Raw genomic sequence first — 20,670 nt, 5'->3', positions numbered from 1 at the left:
GCAAATACCTCACGTGACGACAAATATCGTACTACAAACTTCTGAAGGGAAACGCAGGATTGCAGTGATTCTGGAATTGATTTCAAATTCGAACAGCGCCCAATCTCCAAATATTGAAGAGATGTACAGAATTGTATCCCTCCGGGTAGTTCTTCAGTACTACAGTTCTTTATCTCCAAGTGTTGAATAGGTGATAGGACACCTGGCAAAGAACTCAGGTCTAGACAACTTTCAACTACCAATTTCTGAAGGGAAATGCAGGTGTGCAGTGAGTCTGGCAAATCTCTCAGTTTATCACAATAAATTATGGTCAACTCCTCAAGGCAAGGAAACACCAACACCTCACCTACATTTGTCAACTCCTTTGCATCCTTCCACTCTTCAAAGATTGTTTCCCAATTTGAGTATTCTCAATGCCGGAAATAATGTAGTATTATTTCTGTAACTCCCGTCACTGTAAAACTCACTTCCTATACTTTCTCACGGATTTTATTAAAAAATAACTATAAAACACTAACTATATTATTAGTTAGTCAATGTTTGAAACAAATTTCATTTCTAATAAATCGAGTCCAGATGACTCGATTTTGCTCTAAGAAAATCGAGTGTGAGACACTCGATTTTCAAGTGATTATGGAAATTGAGTATCGGCCACTCGATTTCCAAGTGCAAATTCATTGGGCAAAATCGAGTGTAGAGAACTCAAATTATTAGAAACCAAATATGTTTGAAACGTTGCCTAACTAATAATATAAATTGAGTTTTGTAGTTATTTTTTAATAAAATCCCTTTCTCACCTTCCTCATTCCTCTCATTTCAAGAACTCTTAAGACAGGGTAAATGCCCCAGAGTGGGAACTTCTTCACATTTATGGCACGAACTCAACTTGATCTCAATCAAATTGTGATATAGCGACAAACCAACCCATGATGGGAATTTCTTTCCTCCATAAAATTCGATTCCCATGCTTTTCAAATTTGAGTGAGGCTGGAGGCCTTCCAACACCCTTTCATCTTTATCATAGTTGGACTCTGCTGCTCTAAAATTATAACAATGACCATCTCTGTCTTTCCAGTATAATCCCAACTTGAATATTTCCTTTTCTTTTAATTTTGCACTTTTGGCTTCTTCCTCATCTTCCACCCCCTCTAGATTGTATATGCTTATTTCTCCTCTGAGATTCTTTAAAGGTCCCATTTCTTTAATCCAATAACCTTCTTCTTGACCCACAACAAAAAATGGCAATGTTTGAAGGCAAGTCAACTGCCCCATATTTTTGAGTGGTTTATATATGTACCACAACCCTTTCAAACAACCGATATTAATATGTCTCAAATTAATCAAATTGCTTAGGTCTTTTGGAAGCTTCCTGAGTTCGGGGCATTCTTCAATTCTTAAAGTTTGCAAATTGTAGAGTTTAGTAATGGATTTCGATAATTCCACAATTTTAGTGTGCAAGATATGAAGAAGCCTCAAATGTACCAATTGCTCAATTGAATTTGGCAACCCTATTATACTATGCCCGGATAATTTTAAAATACGTAAGCATTTAAAATTTGATAACATGTCATCAAAGTCTAGATTTTCTGAAATTAATGTGCGCATTTTGAAAAAAGAAAGTGGCCAACAAAATATTGAAATATATGTTACCAATATCCTCCATCACCATATTATCTTCTTTAGATGGTTCAAGAAACCCATCAATCATCCAATGCTAAATTACTTCGTCCTTTTTCATGTCATAATCTTTAGGGAAAACTGCACTCTATGTGAAACATCGTTTCAAAGATGGTTTTTAAAGATGATCGTAGCTTTAATATGTGAAGGACTCCATTATTACCATCGTCCAATAAATCCCAAATTTCATTATTTTGAATCGATAGCCATTCACCATTATCACGTATAAAGTACATTATTCCCCCTAAAAATCTTGCAGCCCATGGAACCCTTTTACATTTTTTAACAATCTCCTTTCCAATTTTCTTCAAATCTAGAGGTAAAGGTCTTTCATTTGCAAATGCTCTTTCCTTGAATATGGACCAACAATCATATTCTGTTAATTCATATTGGGGAAGAATCTTCGTGATTTCTGTCACACTATCACAATAGGTTGCTTCAACAATGTTATTTCCAACGTTTCGATTAACTTTTGAATCACCAAGGAAGGAGTCTATCTCCATGCTAAAGCTAATCTTAGGGATTGAATTCTCGAACTCCGCTCGAAGATCATAACTAGCAATGTCACCTTTAAGTCTATTTAATGTTTTGTTGATGGTCTTAATTTTGTTTGCCACATTGATAATGTCATTAGAAGGTGAAGAGTAGTTTAGTACCTTTTGCAGAAGAATGTTATAGCCAAACTCGTCTAGCACATCATGAATGTCATAAGCAACACGTCTGAGCTCTGCTAACCAACTCCTCACAAAATCATCACTTGCTTGTCTTTTCTTAGCATCATTTAACAAAAGTTGAATTTGGGTTAACAAGATAAGAAGGTCTATTAGCCCTTCCTTGAAACCCAACTTGATGGGATTGACGAGAACACGTTACCTTGACGAGGTCAACGTAATGACGAGGGTACCCCCTGATGACGAACAAGCCATCAACGACGAAGAAAGGAAGGTCATTCAATGGTACCAGCAAGTAACCTGGGTAGTTACGAAACCAGCAAAGTAGACCATTGGAGATTAATAAAAGCCCCATAATTGGGCTTGAGGCGTTATGAAAGAAGGGCATTTACACTCCAACGGCTAGCAGTCAGGCTCACAGATATAAAACTCTCACATTTGCAGCATAAGGTACGATACTAAGATTCTGAAAATATACTTCTTACTTTCTAGTTCTGCGAATAGCTTGATTGTTCTAACTTTGGCATCGGAGACGTTGTGGCAGGCACCACACCGGTGACCACCTTTCTTGAAGAGAACCAGGCGCTAACGGGGAGTTCCATCTGCCTACTGAAACTGACGAGTTTGCACCTCATCAGTTTGGCGCCGTCTGTGGGGACGATATTTTTAGATTCATATCTGAGAGCGTAGTTCCCATCAACCCTCTACATTCAGATGGAATCCAACCCAGACTCAGCAGCCTTGGCCCAGCAAGTCCAGGCCCTTGCAGCCACCATTGAAGAACTCACCAAACAGAACCAGGAAATGAAGCTACGGCTTCAGCAAGTCCAACAGGCTCAATAGGAAGAGAACCGGTCCAAAGATAACTTGGAGGAAGAAGGGGATAGTCAACGGAGAGGAACCCCTCATAGACCAACTACTCCGGACGAGCAAAACTCAGACCTCCTTCGAGAAATGAGGAAGGAAATGGACGAGCTAAGGAGCGCCATTAAAGAAAAGATGGACCGAAGCGTGGACAAAATGGTAAGAGCTACGGATTCACCCTTCACCGTCGCGGTACTAGAATGCCCTGTGCCTTCAAAATTTCGCTTACCTCAGCTTGAGCTGTTCGACGGGCTAAAAGACCCCCAGGATCACCTTAATACCTTCAAGATGACTCTGGGACTTCAACAACCACCTGACGAAATACTGTGCCGTTCCTTCCCGACAACTCTCAAAGGAGCTACAAGAGAATGGTTTACTAAGTTGCCAAACTCGTCCATAGACAACTTCGATCAGCTGAGTAGTGCCTTCTTGCACCACTTCATAGGGGGACAACGCCCAAGGAGGCCAGTAGACTACTTACTCACCATAAGACAGGGAGAGAAGGAGACTCTGAGGTCATATGTCAAGCGATTCACTCGGGAAACTCTGGAAGTAGACGAAGCTGATGACAAGGTACAGCTGACGACCTTCAAAGCAGGGTTGAGATCCAGAGACCTCGTGGCCTCTCTTGCAAAGAACCCCCCGAAGACGATGGCAGAGATGCTCCTGAAGGCACAAAAGTACATGAACGCGGAAGATGCCCTAGCTGCCATAAAAGATACTGAGAGGCCAGGAGACAAGGCCAAGAGGGAAGACGACCGTAGGGGGCAAAAGAGAGACAGACCAGAACGTCGGAACAATGACGGGAATAGGAGGAAGGGCGATAAAAATCCTCGGACGGTAAAATTTACTCCCTTGGTTATGCCTGTTGACAAGATTTTCACGCAGATCAAGGACGAGCACTATCTCAAATGGCCCAGGCCATTACACTCATCCCCCAACGTACGTGACAAAAACAAGTATTGCCGGTTCCATAGAGACCACGGCCACAACACAGAAGATTGCAGAGACTTGAAGGAGTAAATAGAGGAATTAATACGGAAAGGGAAGTTACAGAAGTATGTAAAGAAAGGAGAATATAGCAAGTTCAGAGACGACAACAGGACCCAGTGTGAATCCTTCACTCGGGATGACGACCATCCGTCCCAGCCTCCACGCAAGGTGATCGGGGAGATAAACACAATCACAGGAGGACCATTCTCAGGAGGATCATTTAGATCACTCAAAAAAGCATACCATAGACAGGTGAACAGCGTCCACACCATGCCTCCGTCCAAGCACCGACGAACATGCCAAGACGTGTCCTTCAGTGAAGGAGACGCCAGGGGAGTAAAGCAGCCCCACAACGATCCCCTGGTCATAGTGCTGAATATAGAAGGGTTCAATACCAAAAGGATCCTTGTTGATAACGGGAGCTCAGCGGATATCATCTACTTCCTAGCCTTCCAGCAGCTGAGATTAGATCCAAAAAGGCTTCGCCCTTTTAACTCTCCACTCGTCAGCTTCAGTGGAGACAGGGTCTACCCCAGGGGTATAGTGACACTGACGGTGACGGCAGGGACCTACCCATTGTAGTTGACCAAACAAGTAGACTTCCTGGTGGTAGATTGCCCCTCATCCTACAATGTCATCATTGGGAGGCCTACCCTCAACAAGTGGAAGGCGGCGACGTCAACCTACTGTTTGAAGGTGAAATTCCCGACAGACAACGGTGTGGGTGAAGTGAAAGGTGATCAAGTCCTGGCAAGGGAATGCTATCAGGCCGTACTGGCAAGAAAGGAGAACCACACGTGGACGATTGAAGAAAAAGAGGAAGACGGGATGGAGACCTTGGAAACAGTGGAATTGGTAGAAGGAAATGCGGACAAGACGACCAAGATAGGGACGACGCTAAGCCCCGAGATGAGAACAAGACTCATAAAGTTCCTTAAAGAGAATCTAGATGTCTTTGCATGGAGTCACAAGGACATGCCGGGCATATCTCCAGAAGTCATCCAGCATAGGCTGAATGTGGACCCCAGCAGGAAGCCCGTTCAGCAACGACGAAGAACCTTCGCCCCAGAGCGAGATCAGGCAGTTGTAGAGGAAGTAACCAAACTCTTGACGGCTGGATTCATCCGGGAAGTATATTATCCTGAATGGCTCGCCAACGTCGTCCTGGTAAAGAAAGCGAACGGAAAATGGAGAATGTGTGTAGACTTCACCGATCTGAACAAAGCATGCCCAAAGGACAGCTTCCCTCTACCAAGGATAGACCAGCTTGTGGACTCCACCGCCGGACACAAGTTACTGACGTTCATGGACGCCTTCTCAGGGTACAACCAGATAAAGATGGCTGAAGAAGACCAGGAGAAGACAGCCTTCATCACAAGTCAAGGACTCTACTGTTACAAGGTGATGCCTTTTATGCTGAAAAATGCTGGAGCTACGTATCAGAGAATGGTAAACAAAATGTTCAGCCAATAGATTGGCAGGAACATGGAGGTGTACGTGGACGATATGCTCGTCAAGAGTAAGGAAGAGCTCACACATCTGGACGACTTGGAGGAAACTTTTGCAACCCTCAAAAAACACCAGATGAAGTTGAATCCAAGCAAGTGTGTTTTTGGGGTAGCCTCGGGGAAGTTCTTGGGATTCATGGTGTCCCAAAGGGGAATAGAAGCAAATCCAGAGAAAGTACGAGCTATCATTGACATGGCCTCACCCAAAACCGTCAAGGATGTTCAAAAACTCACAGGAAGAATAGAAGCTTTAAACAGGTTCGTCTCTAGGGCCATAGACAAATGCCTGCCCTTCTTTAAGACATTGAAGCAGGCTTTTGCTTGGACCGACGAGTGCGAAGCGGCATTCCAAGAGCTGAAGCAATACCTGAGTAGTCCACCTCTCCTAAGCTCGTCCAAAGAAGGAGAAAACCTATACCTGTACCTGGCGGTGTCAGCCTCGGCAGTAAGTGCAGCTTTGATTAGAGAAGAGGGCAAGAAGCAACTCCCGGTTTACTACGTCAGCCAAGCTTTCCAAGGGGCTGAGTCCAGATACCCAAGGATCGAAAAGATTGCGTTTGCACTAATAGTGGCCTCGCGCAAGCTCAGGCAATATTTCCAGTCAAATCCTATTCTCGTAATGATGGACGAACCAATCAAGAAGTCAATGAGCAAGCCAGAAGCAGCAGGGAGAATGGTCCAGTGGGCAATTGAACTTAGTCAATTTGACATCGAGTACCATCCAAGAACAGCGATCAAGGCACAAGCTCTGGCGGACTTCATCGCAGAATTTAAGTTCCCTGACGAAGACAGGATTACCGACGAAGCAGATAAACTAATAATACAGACTGATGGTTCGTCAGCCCAAAAGAAGGGGGGAGTAGGGGCCATCATAACCACCCCCGACGGAGAAGTGCTGAAATATGGGGTCCAACTAAAGTTCCCAGCCACCAACAACGAAACTGAATACGAAGGAATACTGACGGGATTGAGACTTGGGAAAGCTCTTGGTGCCAAAAATTTGTTGATCCAAAGTGATTCAAAGCTAGTGATTGGACAGATCAAGGGAGAATACGAGGCAAAAGAAGAAAGGATGCAGAAATACCTCAAGTTGGCAAGACAACTAGCTCAGGAATTCGATTCAGTGGAGTTCGTACAAATCCCAAGAAGTCAGAATATGGGGGCTAACGAAGTGTCAAAGCTAGCGTCATTAAAAGAAGAAGGGACTAGCACGGACCTGGCGATGGAAGTCCAAAAACACCCTAGTATCGAGGAAGTTGCAACATTCACCATCCAGAGCACTGATACCTGGATGACGCCCATAATGTCCTTCCTCCAGGACGGGCACCTACCTCAAAATACTGAAGAGGCCAGAAAGATCAAGAAGAGGGTAGCCAGATTCACGATCCTGAATGACATCTTGTACAAGAGAGGCTTCTCTATGCCCTACTTGAAGTGCGTCGATGAGGAAGAGGCCAAATACATCTTGGAGGAAGTACACGGAGGAATTTGTGGCGACCATGCCGGCTCCAGATCCCTAGTAAACAAAGTGGTAAGGGAAGGATATTTTTGGCCAACCATGCAGGTGGACGCTGCTGAGATCGTCAGGAGGTGCGACAAATGCCAACGATACGGGAATGTGCAGCGGCTTCCAGCAGAGAAAATGACGACCATAGCTTCCCCATGGCCATTTGCACAATGGGGAATCGATATCGTCGGTCCTCTGCCCCAAGGTAAAGGTCAGGTAAAATTCCTTCTTGTTGCTATTGACTATTTCACAAAATGGGTTGAAACAGAGGCCCTAGCAATGATCACTGAGGCTCGGATCCAGAACTTTGTGTGGAAGAACATAATCTGCAGGTTCGGGATTCCCTCGACGATCATATCACACAATGGAAGGCAGTTCGATAGTCAAGGCTTCAGGGAATTCTGCTCAAACCTTGGGATCAAGAATCAGTTCTCATCCCCAGGGCATCCTCAGGCAAACGGGCAGACGAAAGTGACGAACCGGACGCTGCTCAAGATCATCAAGACCAGACTGGACGATGCAAAAGGTGCCTGGCCAGAAGAACTACCAAATGTCCTGTGGGCTTACAGAACCACCGCCAGAACCCCAACAAGAGAAACCCCCTTCAGGCTTACCTATGGTACAGAAGCAGTAATCCCAGTCGAAGTAGGGGTCACAAGCATCAGGCGTGGAACTTTCAACAAAGAGATCAATGACGACGAACTATGACTGAACCTAGATTGTCTGGACGAAGTAAGAGTCAACGCATCCAGCAAGATGATGAAGTATCAAAGAAAGATGGCCGAATACTATGACAAAAGGGTCAAACTGAGACGCCTGGACATAGGTGACCTCGTCCTACGCAGGACCACCATGGCAACTAAAGACCCTACCCAGGGAAAGCTGGGTCCTACGTGGGAAGGTCCCTACCGAGTCATTCACTACTCAAGACAAGGAAGTTATCACCTGGAAACCATGGACGGACAAAGGCTTCCTCGACCATGGAATATTGAGCATTTAAAAAAGTACCACCAGTAAATGTAATAGACAAAGGCAATTGCTCCTGAATTCAATAAAAATTTCTTATCCTTTGATGTCTTTATGCAGACAGGTCCAGTCAATTATAAGTCAAACTAACAAGAGTCCACCTTGACAAGTGTATGTCACCGACGACAACACTAACGAATATGAGAAAAAGGGGCTAAGTGATAAGATTCCGCCAAGACGAATGTAAATCACTGACAAAGCCTTAAGTGACGAGATTCCTTAATGGGATGTAAGTCACCATAAAAAAAAGTGGCCAAGTGATAAGATTCCGCCGAGACGGATGTAAATCACTGACGAAGCCCTAAGTGATAAGATTCCGCCAAGACGGATGTAAATCACTGACGAAGGCACACGAGACGTGCTGGAGATATAAACATAATCCTAAGGCCTACGTGAATGGCAAAGTCCCACTGAACGAACTAAGGACACTGGCGAGCCCGCAAGGAAAAGAACAAAAAGAAAAAGAAGAAGGATAGAAACCCACAACAAAGATAAAGAATGACGAGCAAATCACAAGGAATTTGCACTAAGTACCAGCTAAATACAAGGTACGCTAAGAAGTTTATGCTAAATCACGCACATATACACAAACACAGACAGTAGTGTAACCACAAAAGCAGGTAAACATTAAATCATAGAAAAGCCCAAAAACATAGGGCAATTATCCTTGTTCTCTTAACAGGGCCAAAAGATATTGTTCTGAAAATTAAAATAAAAACAAAAAATATATGTACATCTCCAAAAAAGGGCCTAAAACATAATGGGCAAATATAAGTGATAAATTTTTCTAAGGATCAGGCTCGGGCGTCTGGAGCGTCAGTAACCAGGTCGTCAGTAGCAGAAGCGTTCTCAGCATTAGGGACATCGTCATTAGGAGCATCACCTTCAAGCACAGAGGATTGGGCAGCCTTGTCAGCAGCCATCTCTTGATCCACCACTTCCAAATCCAAATTCGACAGATCAACCCCTGTAGGGTGCTTGACGAGGTATCTACGAAGAAGTTCAAAGCCCTTGAAGTACCAACTGAAGAGTACTGTGGAATACTCCTCAGTTTGCTGAAAAGCCTCGACAGACCTAGCCGCAATCGTCTTCAGCTTTTCCTTCGCCGCTTGAAACTGGTCGTCCTTCTCCAAATTCAGCTGACGTTCAACCCTAAGATCAGAGTTCAAAGCCTTGACTTGCTCCTTCAAGGTTGCAGCCCCGTCCATGGACTCTATAAGGTCATTTTTTAGTGCGGAATTCTCCTTTTCCAAAGCCTCCATCCTGGACATCAAAGAAGCCACCTTGGCCTCTTGAGTAAGATACTCAGAAGCAAGGTGAAGGCTCTCACCCAACACCTGACGAAGGAAGATAAGTGCGTCAGTTAAAAAAAAAAAAAGAAAAAAGAAAACGAAAGAAAGAGGGAAGATTGATATAAGAGGAAACCAAGGAAAACATATGGACGACCTTACCTGTACAATTTTATGGACGTGCTGACCTGCAACCACGTTGACAGGCACTCCAGAAAAGACCCTAAGGTCCTCAGCCCTCACAATGTTATGTGCCCGCTCCACAGCCGCTCCCTCGTCGTCAAAGATGGACGAACCAACCCTTTCCTTCTCTTTGTCCTTGGCAGACAATCTCGGCCTCTTCGACGACGGGGTAGGGATTTCCTCAACTGAGGTGGCTGGGGAAGCCACCCTAGCGCCTTCAACTCCTGAGACGATGGGAGTGGCATCCGCAGGGGGGACAACAGATGGTCCCTTCCCCGTAACGCGAATTACCTTCTTGCCTAGATTGGACAAGGGTTCATCCTTCTTGGCCCTCATCTTGGCGTACATGTCCTTATTAAACTTGGTTGTCATCTCTAAAAAAAAAAAAAAAAAAAAAAAAAAAAAAAAAAAACCTAAGAAATCCAAAGTATGCAGGTAAAGGACAGTACTGACGAAGCAAACACTTACTCTTCTTCTCTTCGATAGTAATACTGCACAGAACGTAAGGAGACGGATCTGGGCCTAAACAATAGAAAGAGAGTGTTCGCGGATCAAGAAGATCGTCCCAGCTCTCAATCATCTTCGTGTATTCAGTCGCCTTCTGGACACGACCCCGGTATTTGCTCTTCAACTTTGGGCGTTTCTTAACTGCAAAAGAAAATGAGCAAGTGGTTAGTGACGACCAAACATGCAAGACAAAAATAAACAGACAGGAAGAAACATGGACGCACCTAAGTTTGGGGTTCCCCACCGACGAAGTAACCTTGGGATATCACCCCAAGCCTCGCTAGAAGGGGTCTCAAAGTCATCCCCGGACACGAAAATGAAACGTGACTTCCAGGACCTGAATGACGAGGCTAAACCCTTAATGATTCTATTCCCCCTCGTCCAAGGAACTAGTTCATAATATCCATACTCCTTTGATTCCTTCAAACGGTAGATATGGACGAGCTCACTTACTTTGATCATGTCCTCATTGGCCGCTAGCCAGATTTCCATATAATTAATAACTATCCTCCAGGAGTTAGGCATAAGCTGCCCGGGGGCAATGCCAAAGTAATCCAGGAGCTCCATCACAAAAGGATGGACGGGTAACCTAAGTCCTGAAGTGAAAGCAGCCTCTTAGAAACACACTTCACCAGGAAAGAAATGACAAGCCCGATCATCAGGACCAGGCTGACGAACGCGAACCCGTGCAGGGAATTGAAACCTATCCTTAAATTTGGCCACTGTATCAGCGTCCAGCCCACACTCTTCGTTGAGAGCGTAAAAAGCCCTGAACTGACGAGAGGTAGAAACGGCTGTATCACCCTCGACCGGGCTGCCGCTAGACGACAACCCAGTGTCTAACTCACTGGATCTCACCTCAGACATCCTCTTCGTCTCTCTCTCAAACCAAGCCAATGACCGACCCAAAATCGGAGATAGCTCCCCTAAAACCACACTCAAACCACTACCTTCAAAGAGATAATCCCCAATCAAAGGAAAAAAGTCCCCAGAAACACCCAAAGCCGCCCCTAAGCGAGCAAAAAAGAAAGAAACTGAGGGGCAAGCTTCCCAAACCTCAGAGGAATTAACCATGAAAAAGGATACCCAATCCTAAACGCCCAAACACAAAAACAACAAAAATAAAAGACAAAGGGAAAATCAGGAATTTATAAAGAAGTTCATGAAGGAAAAAATCTGAGAAATCGAAGGAATAGCGTACCTCGAAAAGAGGAACAATCGAGGCCGGAGAAATTTGTCGCCGGAGCAAGGTCGAAGTCACCGGAATGAGAACGGAATGATGGCAGATACGAAACAAAAGGAACAAATGCTCAGAGTAGGAAGGGAAAGAAAAACCAAAGTGAAAGAAAGGAAAAGTTTTTTGAACCCAAAAACCCAAAGAAACTGAAAAGCAGCAGGAAACCCAAGGGTCATGCCATTAATACCCTCAATCAGCATATGCCACGTGGCCACGTTCCATACCGTGCCGCCATCCCTCATTAAATTCGAAACGAAACCCCAAGCGTCATAAACAACTCAATGAACGAAACTTTTCACCTTCTGTGGCCCTCATGACACGTCACTGATGACCACAGAACCTGGGGGGCAATTGATGGGATTGACAAGAACACGTTACCTTGACGAGGTCAACGTAATGACAAGGGTACCCCCTGATGATGAACAAGCCATCAACGACGAAGAAAGGAAGGTCATTCAATGATGCCAACAAGTAACCTGGGCAGTTACGAAACCAGCAAAGCAGACCGTTGGAGATTAATAAAAGCCCCATAATTGGGCTTGAGGCGTTATGAAAGAAGGGCATTTACACTCCAACGGCTAGCAGTCAGGCTCACAGATATTAAACTCTCACATTTGCAGCATAAGGTACGATACTAAGATTCTGAAAATATACTTCTTACTTTCTAGTTCTGCAAACAGCTTGATTGTTCTAACTTTGGCATCAGAGACGTTGTGGCAAGCACCACACCGGTGACCACCTTTCTTGAAGAGAACCAGGCGCTAACGGGGAGTTCCATCTGCCTACTGAAACTGACGAGTTTGCACCTCATCAGAACTCAAAACTAATATGTTGCTCTATAACAATTGATCTCAACTTGGCTAGAAGTCCCTCCACAAAAACACCAAGTAAAATTTCAGCTATGTATTCTGCCTTACTCTGCATAAGAGACAATAGTATGAAAATGATTGTGGAGTGTAGAGTACAATTCTATTAAAAATAAACAAGGTGGGTCCAGATATATTTATATATTGGAAATATAAAAACTTATATTGTGTTTATAATCTTCTTAATTTTTATACAATAATTAATAGTTTTTTTTTTTTCTTTTGGAGTTTTATAGTAACTAGTCACAAACACACGTGATATTTGGAAATATATAATTATTTTTAAATGTGGTATAATATATAACTTATTATCTAAATTTTATTGTAGATAATTTGTTCTTCCTAAAAGTTAAACAAACTCTAAAAGTAATTTATATTTCTCTATTTTTACAAATATATAATTTTATCATTTATGGTGTTTTTTATTGATATTATTTTTTTAAGTTGTCCATATTTTTCTAGCTATTGTTATTATGCATTATATTTTCCTAATTTCTTTTTGTATAACTAAAATTTTTAAGTTTCAAATATATTATTCAAATTTTTTATTCTTTTAAGAAGATTGTCATGATAATCAAAATTGATCATATAGTTACAATGAATATTACTCAAATAATTGATAGCAATATAGTACTCCCAACCCAAACCTTTTTTTTTCCTCCTATTTTTAGGTAAGTACAACAAAATGGATTAAAGTGGACCATTATGGATTGAACTGGAATGAATTGGACCAAACTGGACTGTAATAGATCAAATTGGACTATAATGGACCAAATGCCGAATCGTAATTAGTAAACATAACTCAAAAAATTAATAATAATTATAATAATAAAGTGATGTAAAACCATTATCTGTGATAAGTGATGTATTCCAATGTGATGGAAGTGGTTTGTTTTAAAAGTAATATCAATCAGATTTGTTATCACATTAATATTTTTAGCTGAATTATTATGCATGCACTTGTGATTCTATGTGCCTGTTGAAAGTTTTATTCAAATTAAATTTGGCACTATGTACACCATAAAAAAATTTAAAAAACCACTTACATGAAATATTTTATACAAAAAGAAAAAGAAAAAGAAAGGGTGGGGGAGGGGGGAGAGGGAGAGACTTTGTTAAGAGCTTTATTACTTCTATCTTTTGACGTTGATGAAAATGACATATAGTTCTCTAAGTAGGAGCAGAATTGGACCCGACATTGAAGGTTATCAAAAAAAAAAGGAGCGGAATTGGACCCTTCAACTTAACCTTAAATACTACATTAGCATATGGATATGCATATATTGGTGGAATGAGATTTTTTTCAAGTGAGTTTAAACTAAAAATAAATAAATGGTGTCTCCATCCAAGATGTTTGTATTACATATATTTTCTATTATAAGTTACATTTAGGTTCAAGAATGTGTAAAGGTATAATGTATTATTGCATACATTAATATTTATATGCATATTTTTGAAGAAATGATGGAAAGAAAATAATGACTTGGTCGCCGACATGGTTCAATAAATATGTAACAATAATAACTGCTACACTTCAACTTTTAGATATTCTATAAATTAGTATTGAATACAATTTTTTGTCTCATTTTTTTGTGTTCCACATTATTCTCCACCTTCTACACCCCCCCTCCCCCCTTAAATTTCAAAAATAAACACACTCATCCCCTCTTCCCTAAGTTATAACTATCAAATTATAAATATATATATATATATATTGTGGGGCCCAATAGTTTATAGGCCAGGCCCGTTTACTCGTAGGGAGTCCGAAGGTCCAAGCCGAAGAGGGCTGTGGCCCAAGCCCAATAATGTAAAGCATGGGATAGTCTTAAGATACCGTCGAGGACAGCTCAGTCCTCGGCAAACCCAAAAGTCCCACCAAAGAGAGGGGCAAAAACGGTATAGGACTAAGTTTGAAAGAAAATCTAAAATATCCGGGGAAAGCTGCCCTTACTGCCACTCAATACTCTGCACCTGACAGAGCCGCATTCTTTGGCTTTTACAACCACCCCCAACGACTTTGAGTATGGGCTGATAGGACAAGTATCAGTCTTGGAAAGCTTGACCCTACACGTGGACGAATGACAGCGAACGTAGGCCAGTATAAAAGGGAAAATAAGTGACCTAGGAAAGGGGCTGGAAAAAAAGGCAAAGAGCCAGAACCTCCCAGCCCGCCTCCTGGAGAACGACTCCTGAGGCGAAAATAACTTATCCATGTATGAATCTCGCCAAAAGACCCACCGCCTAGTGACCAAGGCCTAGTCTTTCAAACCCACGCTCTACAAATGATATTGTTTGGGCCTTTTTACGTGCGAACCCAACACTGTTGTGGTTCGATACGAATCGAGTCCTTACAATTGGCGCCGTCTGTGGGGAGGGCTTGTGTGATGGCATAGGCGGTAGGTCGAGAGAGTTCCTTTGTCATTCTTAACAACTAGTTGTAGAGTTTTAGCGTAAAGTTCCGCTAGGGGCTGCGTTTGTTAGCGTTAATCGCTTAGATAATTCTAGGGGCTTGGCTAAGGAGCTGACTCCCCTAAAGCCACGGTCCCACGTAGAGTGAAAACTAGGTTTTGGACAGAACCAAGGCATTGCATGGTCCTCGGACTCAAGCCTATGGGGAAACCAACTACTTGGATGATGAAAACTAGGTTTTGGACAGAACCAAGGCATTGCATGGTCCTCGGACTCAAGCCTATGGGGAAACCAACTACTTGGATGATGAAAACTAGGTTTTGGACAGATTCAAGGCATTGCATGGTCCTCGGACTCAAGCCTATGGGGAAACCAACTACTTGGATGATGAAAACTAGGTTTTGGACAGAACCAAGGCATTGCATGGTCCTCGGACTCAAGCCTATGGGGAAACCAACTACTTGGATGATGAAAACTAGGTTTTGGACAGAACTAAGGCATTGCATGGTCCTCGGACTCAAGCCTATGGGGAAACCAACTACTTGGATGATGAAAACTAGGTTTTGGACAGAACCAAGGCATTGCATGGTCCTCGGACTCAAGCCTATGGGGAAACCAACTACTTGGATGATGAAAACTCGGTTTTGGACAGAACCAAGGCATTGCATGGTCCTCGGACTCAAGCCTATGGGGAAACCAACTACTTGGATGATGAAAACTAGGTTTTGGACAGAACCAAGGCATTGCATGGTCCTCAGACTCAAGCCTATGGGGAAACCAACTACTTGGATGATGAAAACTAGGTTTTGGACAGAACCAAGGCATTGCATGGTCCTCGGACTCAAGCCTATGGGGAAACCAACTACTTGGATGATGAAAACTGGGTTTTGGACAGAACCAAGGCATTGCATGGTCCTCGGACTCAAGCCTGTGGGGAAACCAACTACTTGGAGGAGAAAAAGATTGAGTTTCATAAGATACTGCAAAAGGTTAAGGCCAAAAGGAGTTAAGAAGATGGTGAAACGCCCCACCCTTCAGTGGCCTAAGAGGACTGTTCATTTTGTGGGTGATATTTCCTCGGATGATTGCTTCCTACACCACATCGGGCAATCAGTTATCGTCTCGGCTAGTTTTGGGGTAAGTGTCCTTTTTCTCAGGTCGGCGCTGTTGTGCCAAACAATCCTATTAAAGTTATGGTGATAACTTTTTCTTAGCAAGTATTTTGGCCCTATGTGTCATTTATTTAAGTGCTATATTATTGCGCCGAACAGCATTTGCACATTCATAAGAACACCCTTCTCTTTGATAAAGGATTAGGGCCCCAAGTATGGTACTCTAAGGTCGGCGGTATTGTGCCAGGCCGACTTGGTAAGCTCGTCATAATGTTCTTTCTTTTCCTGCCTCATGGGAGTTCCAGCCCTAAATGTCATTTGTTTAGTTCAGTATTATTATGCCGGATTATTTTTATAAGTACAGCGCAGGATATTGCTTAAACTGGATCGTGTGCCTATGCATTGCGTTACCATTTCAGAAATAAAGATATAGAACATGCAAAGTAAAGTAATAACAATTTTTATTAATATAAAGATGTATTACAACGTACAAAGAGGGGCTTAAACAAGCCCATACAAAAGATAGATTGCCAAAATCATAAACAAAGCAGTACATTAAGTAAACAGTCAGATCTCTATTTTAAAACTCGTCTCCGAAGTCTTCTCCGACTCCGCCTCAGTAGCGCCCATAGTGAGAGAGGAACCTTCTTCAGAAGAAGATGGAAGAGATGGAGGAAGAAGATGGAGGAGATGAATGAAGAAGATGGAGGAGATGAATGATGAAGATGGAGGACATGAGTAAAGAAGATGGAGGAAATGAATGAAAAGAAGGAGGAGAAGAAGAGGGAAGAGATGAAAAGAAAGAAAAAGGAGCAAAAGAGGGAGAAGGAAAAGCACCAGGATTGATCTGGTGTTGGGAAGACTAAGAAAGGGAGGCAAAAGGAGGCGCCAGTGAGCGAAGAGAGGAAGAAGCAGGGGCACTTAGTCCCTGCCTCGGTCCTGACTCCTAACACGCTGGGGCCATATTAGGTATGCTCATAAGAGAGCGGTTGGTACTGATAATGGGTGTTCTCGACTCAGTCACGCCGAAAGTTTGACGTGATGAGCCCCTGCTTCGGATTTTGGCTGAAAGGAAGGTGAGACAAATCTTAAGTCTCTGCCATCCTTGCCCTGACCGGGCCATTTCGAGCTTTATTAGAACATGATGCTTTGAGGAGGGGTATGGTTCCTTCATCACTCGTTATGGTGAACGTATTATGATTTGGAATATAACTATTGGGTTAAGTACGCTAAGGGAGGCTAAGGGTTTCAGATCTCAGAAAGATAAAAGGATCTCTGTACGAAAGCAATAGCCTCCTACTTGTCTTCTTATAGGAAGGGCAAAACGGAAGGTATTAAATTCGTTCAGGCTTCCAAAAGAATCTGAAAACAAAGATGTGACCGTTCCACTTCCCCACCTCATCAGACGAACCGTCGAATGTAAATGAATCTCGTAAAGGGAAGTCATTAAAAGCGCGCCTTGGACAGCCAAACGGCAGGAGCGTGTCGTGAGTAAATTAAGGTGAACACCTTGTAAACCGATATATTTTCTGGACAGGTGGAGAAACGCCAGCATCAATGAAGGGCTAAATTAAATGAGCCATAATAACGGCTCGGTATTACCAAAACCCATCTTTCCACCTCAAAGGTCGGACAGTAGGGTTTTGAGGGGCTATTGTGGGGCCCAATAGTTTATGGGCCAGGCCCGTTTACTCGTAGGGAGTCCGAAGGTCCAAGCCGAAGAGGGCTGTGGCCCAAGCCCAATAATGTAAAGCATGGGATAGTCTTAAGATACCGCCGAGGACAGCTCAGTCCTCGGCAAACCCAAAAGTCCCACCAAAGAGAGGGGCAAAAACGGTATAGGACTAAGTTTGAAAGAAAATCTAAAATATCCGGGGAAAGTTGCCCTTACTGCCACTCAATGCTCTGCACCTGACAGAGCCGCATTCTTTGGCTTTTACAACCACCCCCAACGACTTTGAGTATGGGCTGATGGGACAAGTATCAGTCTTGGAAAACTTGACCCTACACGTGGACGAAGGACAGCGAACGTAGGCCAGTATAAAAGGGAAAATAAGTGACCTAGGAAAGGGGCTGGAAAAAAAGGCAAAGAGCCAGAACCTCCCAGCCCGCCTCCTGGAGAACGACTCCTGAGGCGAAAATAACTTATCCATGTATGAATCTCGCCAAAAGACCCACCGCCTAGTGACCAAGGCCTAGTCTTTCAAACCCACGCTCTACAAATGATATTGTTTGGGCCTTTTTACGTGCGAACCCAACACTGTTGTGGTTCGATACGAATCGAGTCCTTACATATATATATATATATATATATATATATATAATAATGCTAAGAATTTTGTAGTTTACTAACATTACACTTCTCCAATGGAAGAGAACATGAGTTCAAATTCCCCTTCCCCACTTGTTGCAATGAAAAAAATTCACTAAATAATATAGAAATTTATTATAATGTTTTACTTGATTCAAACAATTAAAATCAATAACTAAAAATGTTATCACAAGTTCACCGCTAAGATTATGATGAAATATAATCTAAATATAAAATATTTACATCTTTCCTTATCTTTTCAAACACTCCGCTTAACATGTCATCCTTTGATATTGAAGTTGAGCTGATTTCCCTCTCCTTATCCTTGTTTGAAGTTGATGAACCCTTAAGTTTTTTGTTAGGTTCACCAATTGTTAGAGAAGCTTCCTCTTGGACCTCTTTAGGCACTTTTTTACAAATATTAATATCGTGACCTTTAACTCCAGCCAAGTGATATTTAATCCTTGTAGCACCCCCAGCAAAAATACATTCACAAAACTTACATTTGAAACGACAATCATTATCTTGTTTTTCAACACACTCCCAAAATCAATCTTTCCTTCGATCCATATTTCTTTTCCCTTACAACAGATATATAAAGAGTTTAATATTAGAATATAACAAAATTGATAGTAAAAATGGATCTGTAGAGTAATAAAATTAATTTAAATAATATAGATCTATAGAATAATAAAAATAAGCTTGTTATATTTCTTTAAAAATATTATATAATTATTTTATGCCTATCAAAATCACCTTCAAGTAGTATTTTGCTAAGCCCTCTAATGGCTAGATAAGCTTGGAATTCGTGTATTTTTAGGAACCTTTCTACAAATAGCAATATCACGATCAATAAATCTAATCCTAAATCCTTGAAACACTTCCATCAAACTTTTCATCTTACTTTGTTTACTGTGTTAATAAACTATATATAATATTTAGCCAAGAAAATATGAAATCCATAGCATGAAAGACATGTCAGAGTGCACTTACTCTATTAGTTCACAAACAGGTAGATGCCGCAAATGGACACCAAGAGAAAGAGAATAGGTAAAGTCTGAGAAAAATAGAATGAAGAAAAAAAAGTATTCGTATAGCAATTTATTATAACGTGTTTTATATCACTGGCGGAAAGACTCAAATGATTAGAACAAGTAGTAGGACTAACACTCTGCCGAAAGAAGATGATTTTGGATTCGATGTGTACATGACAACTTAGAGAAATGCCATAGACGTTGAGCTTAACATGTTTTACCTTACATGCCTTTCTGTTTTGGATTCTAATGTAAATTTGGTTCCTATGTTGTTGGAAATTTTAAAAGAGTTCCAACTAAGAATTACCATGTCAGCCTGCAAATTAAAACTCTTGTTACCAAAATGGGAATTACAGCACAAACATATATAACAGATGTTTACTTCTATGGGTCAAAACACAGGCCCTTTTTATATACAGCTTTGTTTCAAAAAGCCTCATGAGATTCTCTTCTTCATTTTTTTTTTTTTTAATTTTTTATTAAAGGAACGAGATTCTTGGCTTTTCCCCCAACCAACTCATCAATCATCACCCGGAATGAGTTTATATTACTTTACCCATCTTGCAGTTTTTATTATTATTATTAGTTTTCCTTCATTTTTTATGGATTATTTATGCAATTCTTTTTTATTTATATCATAATTAATAGATTACTATTTCTTTAAATGTCAAATTTCATTTGAAAAAGAATAAGAATTCTTTTTATTTTATCAAAGATTGTTAATGGTTTAAACCAAGCCAAAAAAAAAAAGTTGAAAAAAAAAAAACTAAAAGTTATAATATTTTTTTTTAAAGAACATTGTTATTAACTTTCGAGAGCGATAACTTAAAAAAAAAAAAAAAATTAAGAATCACAAATTCATGTAATAATTTATTCTTTTTCACATAAATTTGTGTACAAATAAGAATTATAAGAGTGGTCAAAATTTAATATTTTTTTGAAGTTGACTATAATGTTTCAAGTATATATATTCACATTAGTTGTTAAATTATTGCAACTTGATCATTCTATGAGTATATTAACCAAAATTTCGGAATTGACACTAGTTTTATATGAGATATGTCAAGCTACTAAAATTCCTTTCATGAGAGAAGTGGAATTTTTTTTTTTTAAGGAAAAAAATGAATTATTCATGCGTAACACATTCATTAAAATAAAAAATAAAACCCTCAAGCAAATAAATACGATATGAATGTTTTTTATTATTATTTAGATTAGGCTCAAGTACTCATATACATATGTATGCATATAAGAGTCGTTTTGGCTTCACCACTAGTCTTCACCACTAGTCTTGCTCTTGATTGAACAGGTTGATATATTAAAAAGCAAGTTTAGATTCGAGGTTTTCTAATTTCAATTCGCTTTGTATGTTTCGAGTTTCAACGATAATATTTTCTAGAAAATGAGTAATTTTTTAAAAGTATTTTCTATAAAATTATCTCATTTTTTAATGTTGGTAGTAACCTTAAATGAGTT

The 20,670-nt window shown here is 41.2% G+C and overlaps 2 protein-coding genes across 2 annotated transcripts; both read left to right on the top strand.

Moving 5' to 3' along the window:
* The first annotated feature begins 3,302 nt into the window (after positions 1–3,302).
* Positions 3,303–4,235, top strand: LOC115965179. The gene has a single exon (XM_031084365.1). The coding sequence runs from the start codon at positions 3,303–3,305 to the stop codon at positions 4,233–4,235; it is 933 nt and encodes a 310-aa protein (XP_030940225.1).
* A 798-nt stretch (positions 4,236–5,033) lies between these two features.
* Positions 5,034–7,928, top strand: LOC115965178. The gene is made up of 3 exons (XM_031084364.1): positions 5,034–5,372; positions 6,027–7,425; positions 7,489–7,928. The coding sequence occupies exons 1-3, from the start codon at positions 5,034–5,036 to the stop codon at positions 7,926–7,928; spliced, it is 2,178 nt and encodes a 725-aa protein (XP_030940224.1).
* Positions 7,929–20,670: the final 12,742 nt, after the last annotated feature.

Source organism: Quercus lobata, chromosome 10 (genome assembly GCF_001633185.2).
Source record: "Quercus lobata isolate SW786 chromosome 10, ValleyOak3.0 Primary Assembly, whole genome shotgun sequence".
In the NCBI taxonomy this organism is placed as follows: domain Eukaryota; kingdom Viridiplantae; phylum Streptophyta; class Magnoliopsida; order Fagales; family Fagaceae; genus Quercus; species Quercus lobata.
Note: the sequence above shows the minus strand (reverse complement) of the source record. Positions and strands in the feature narration are given on the sequence as shown.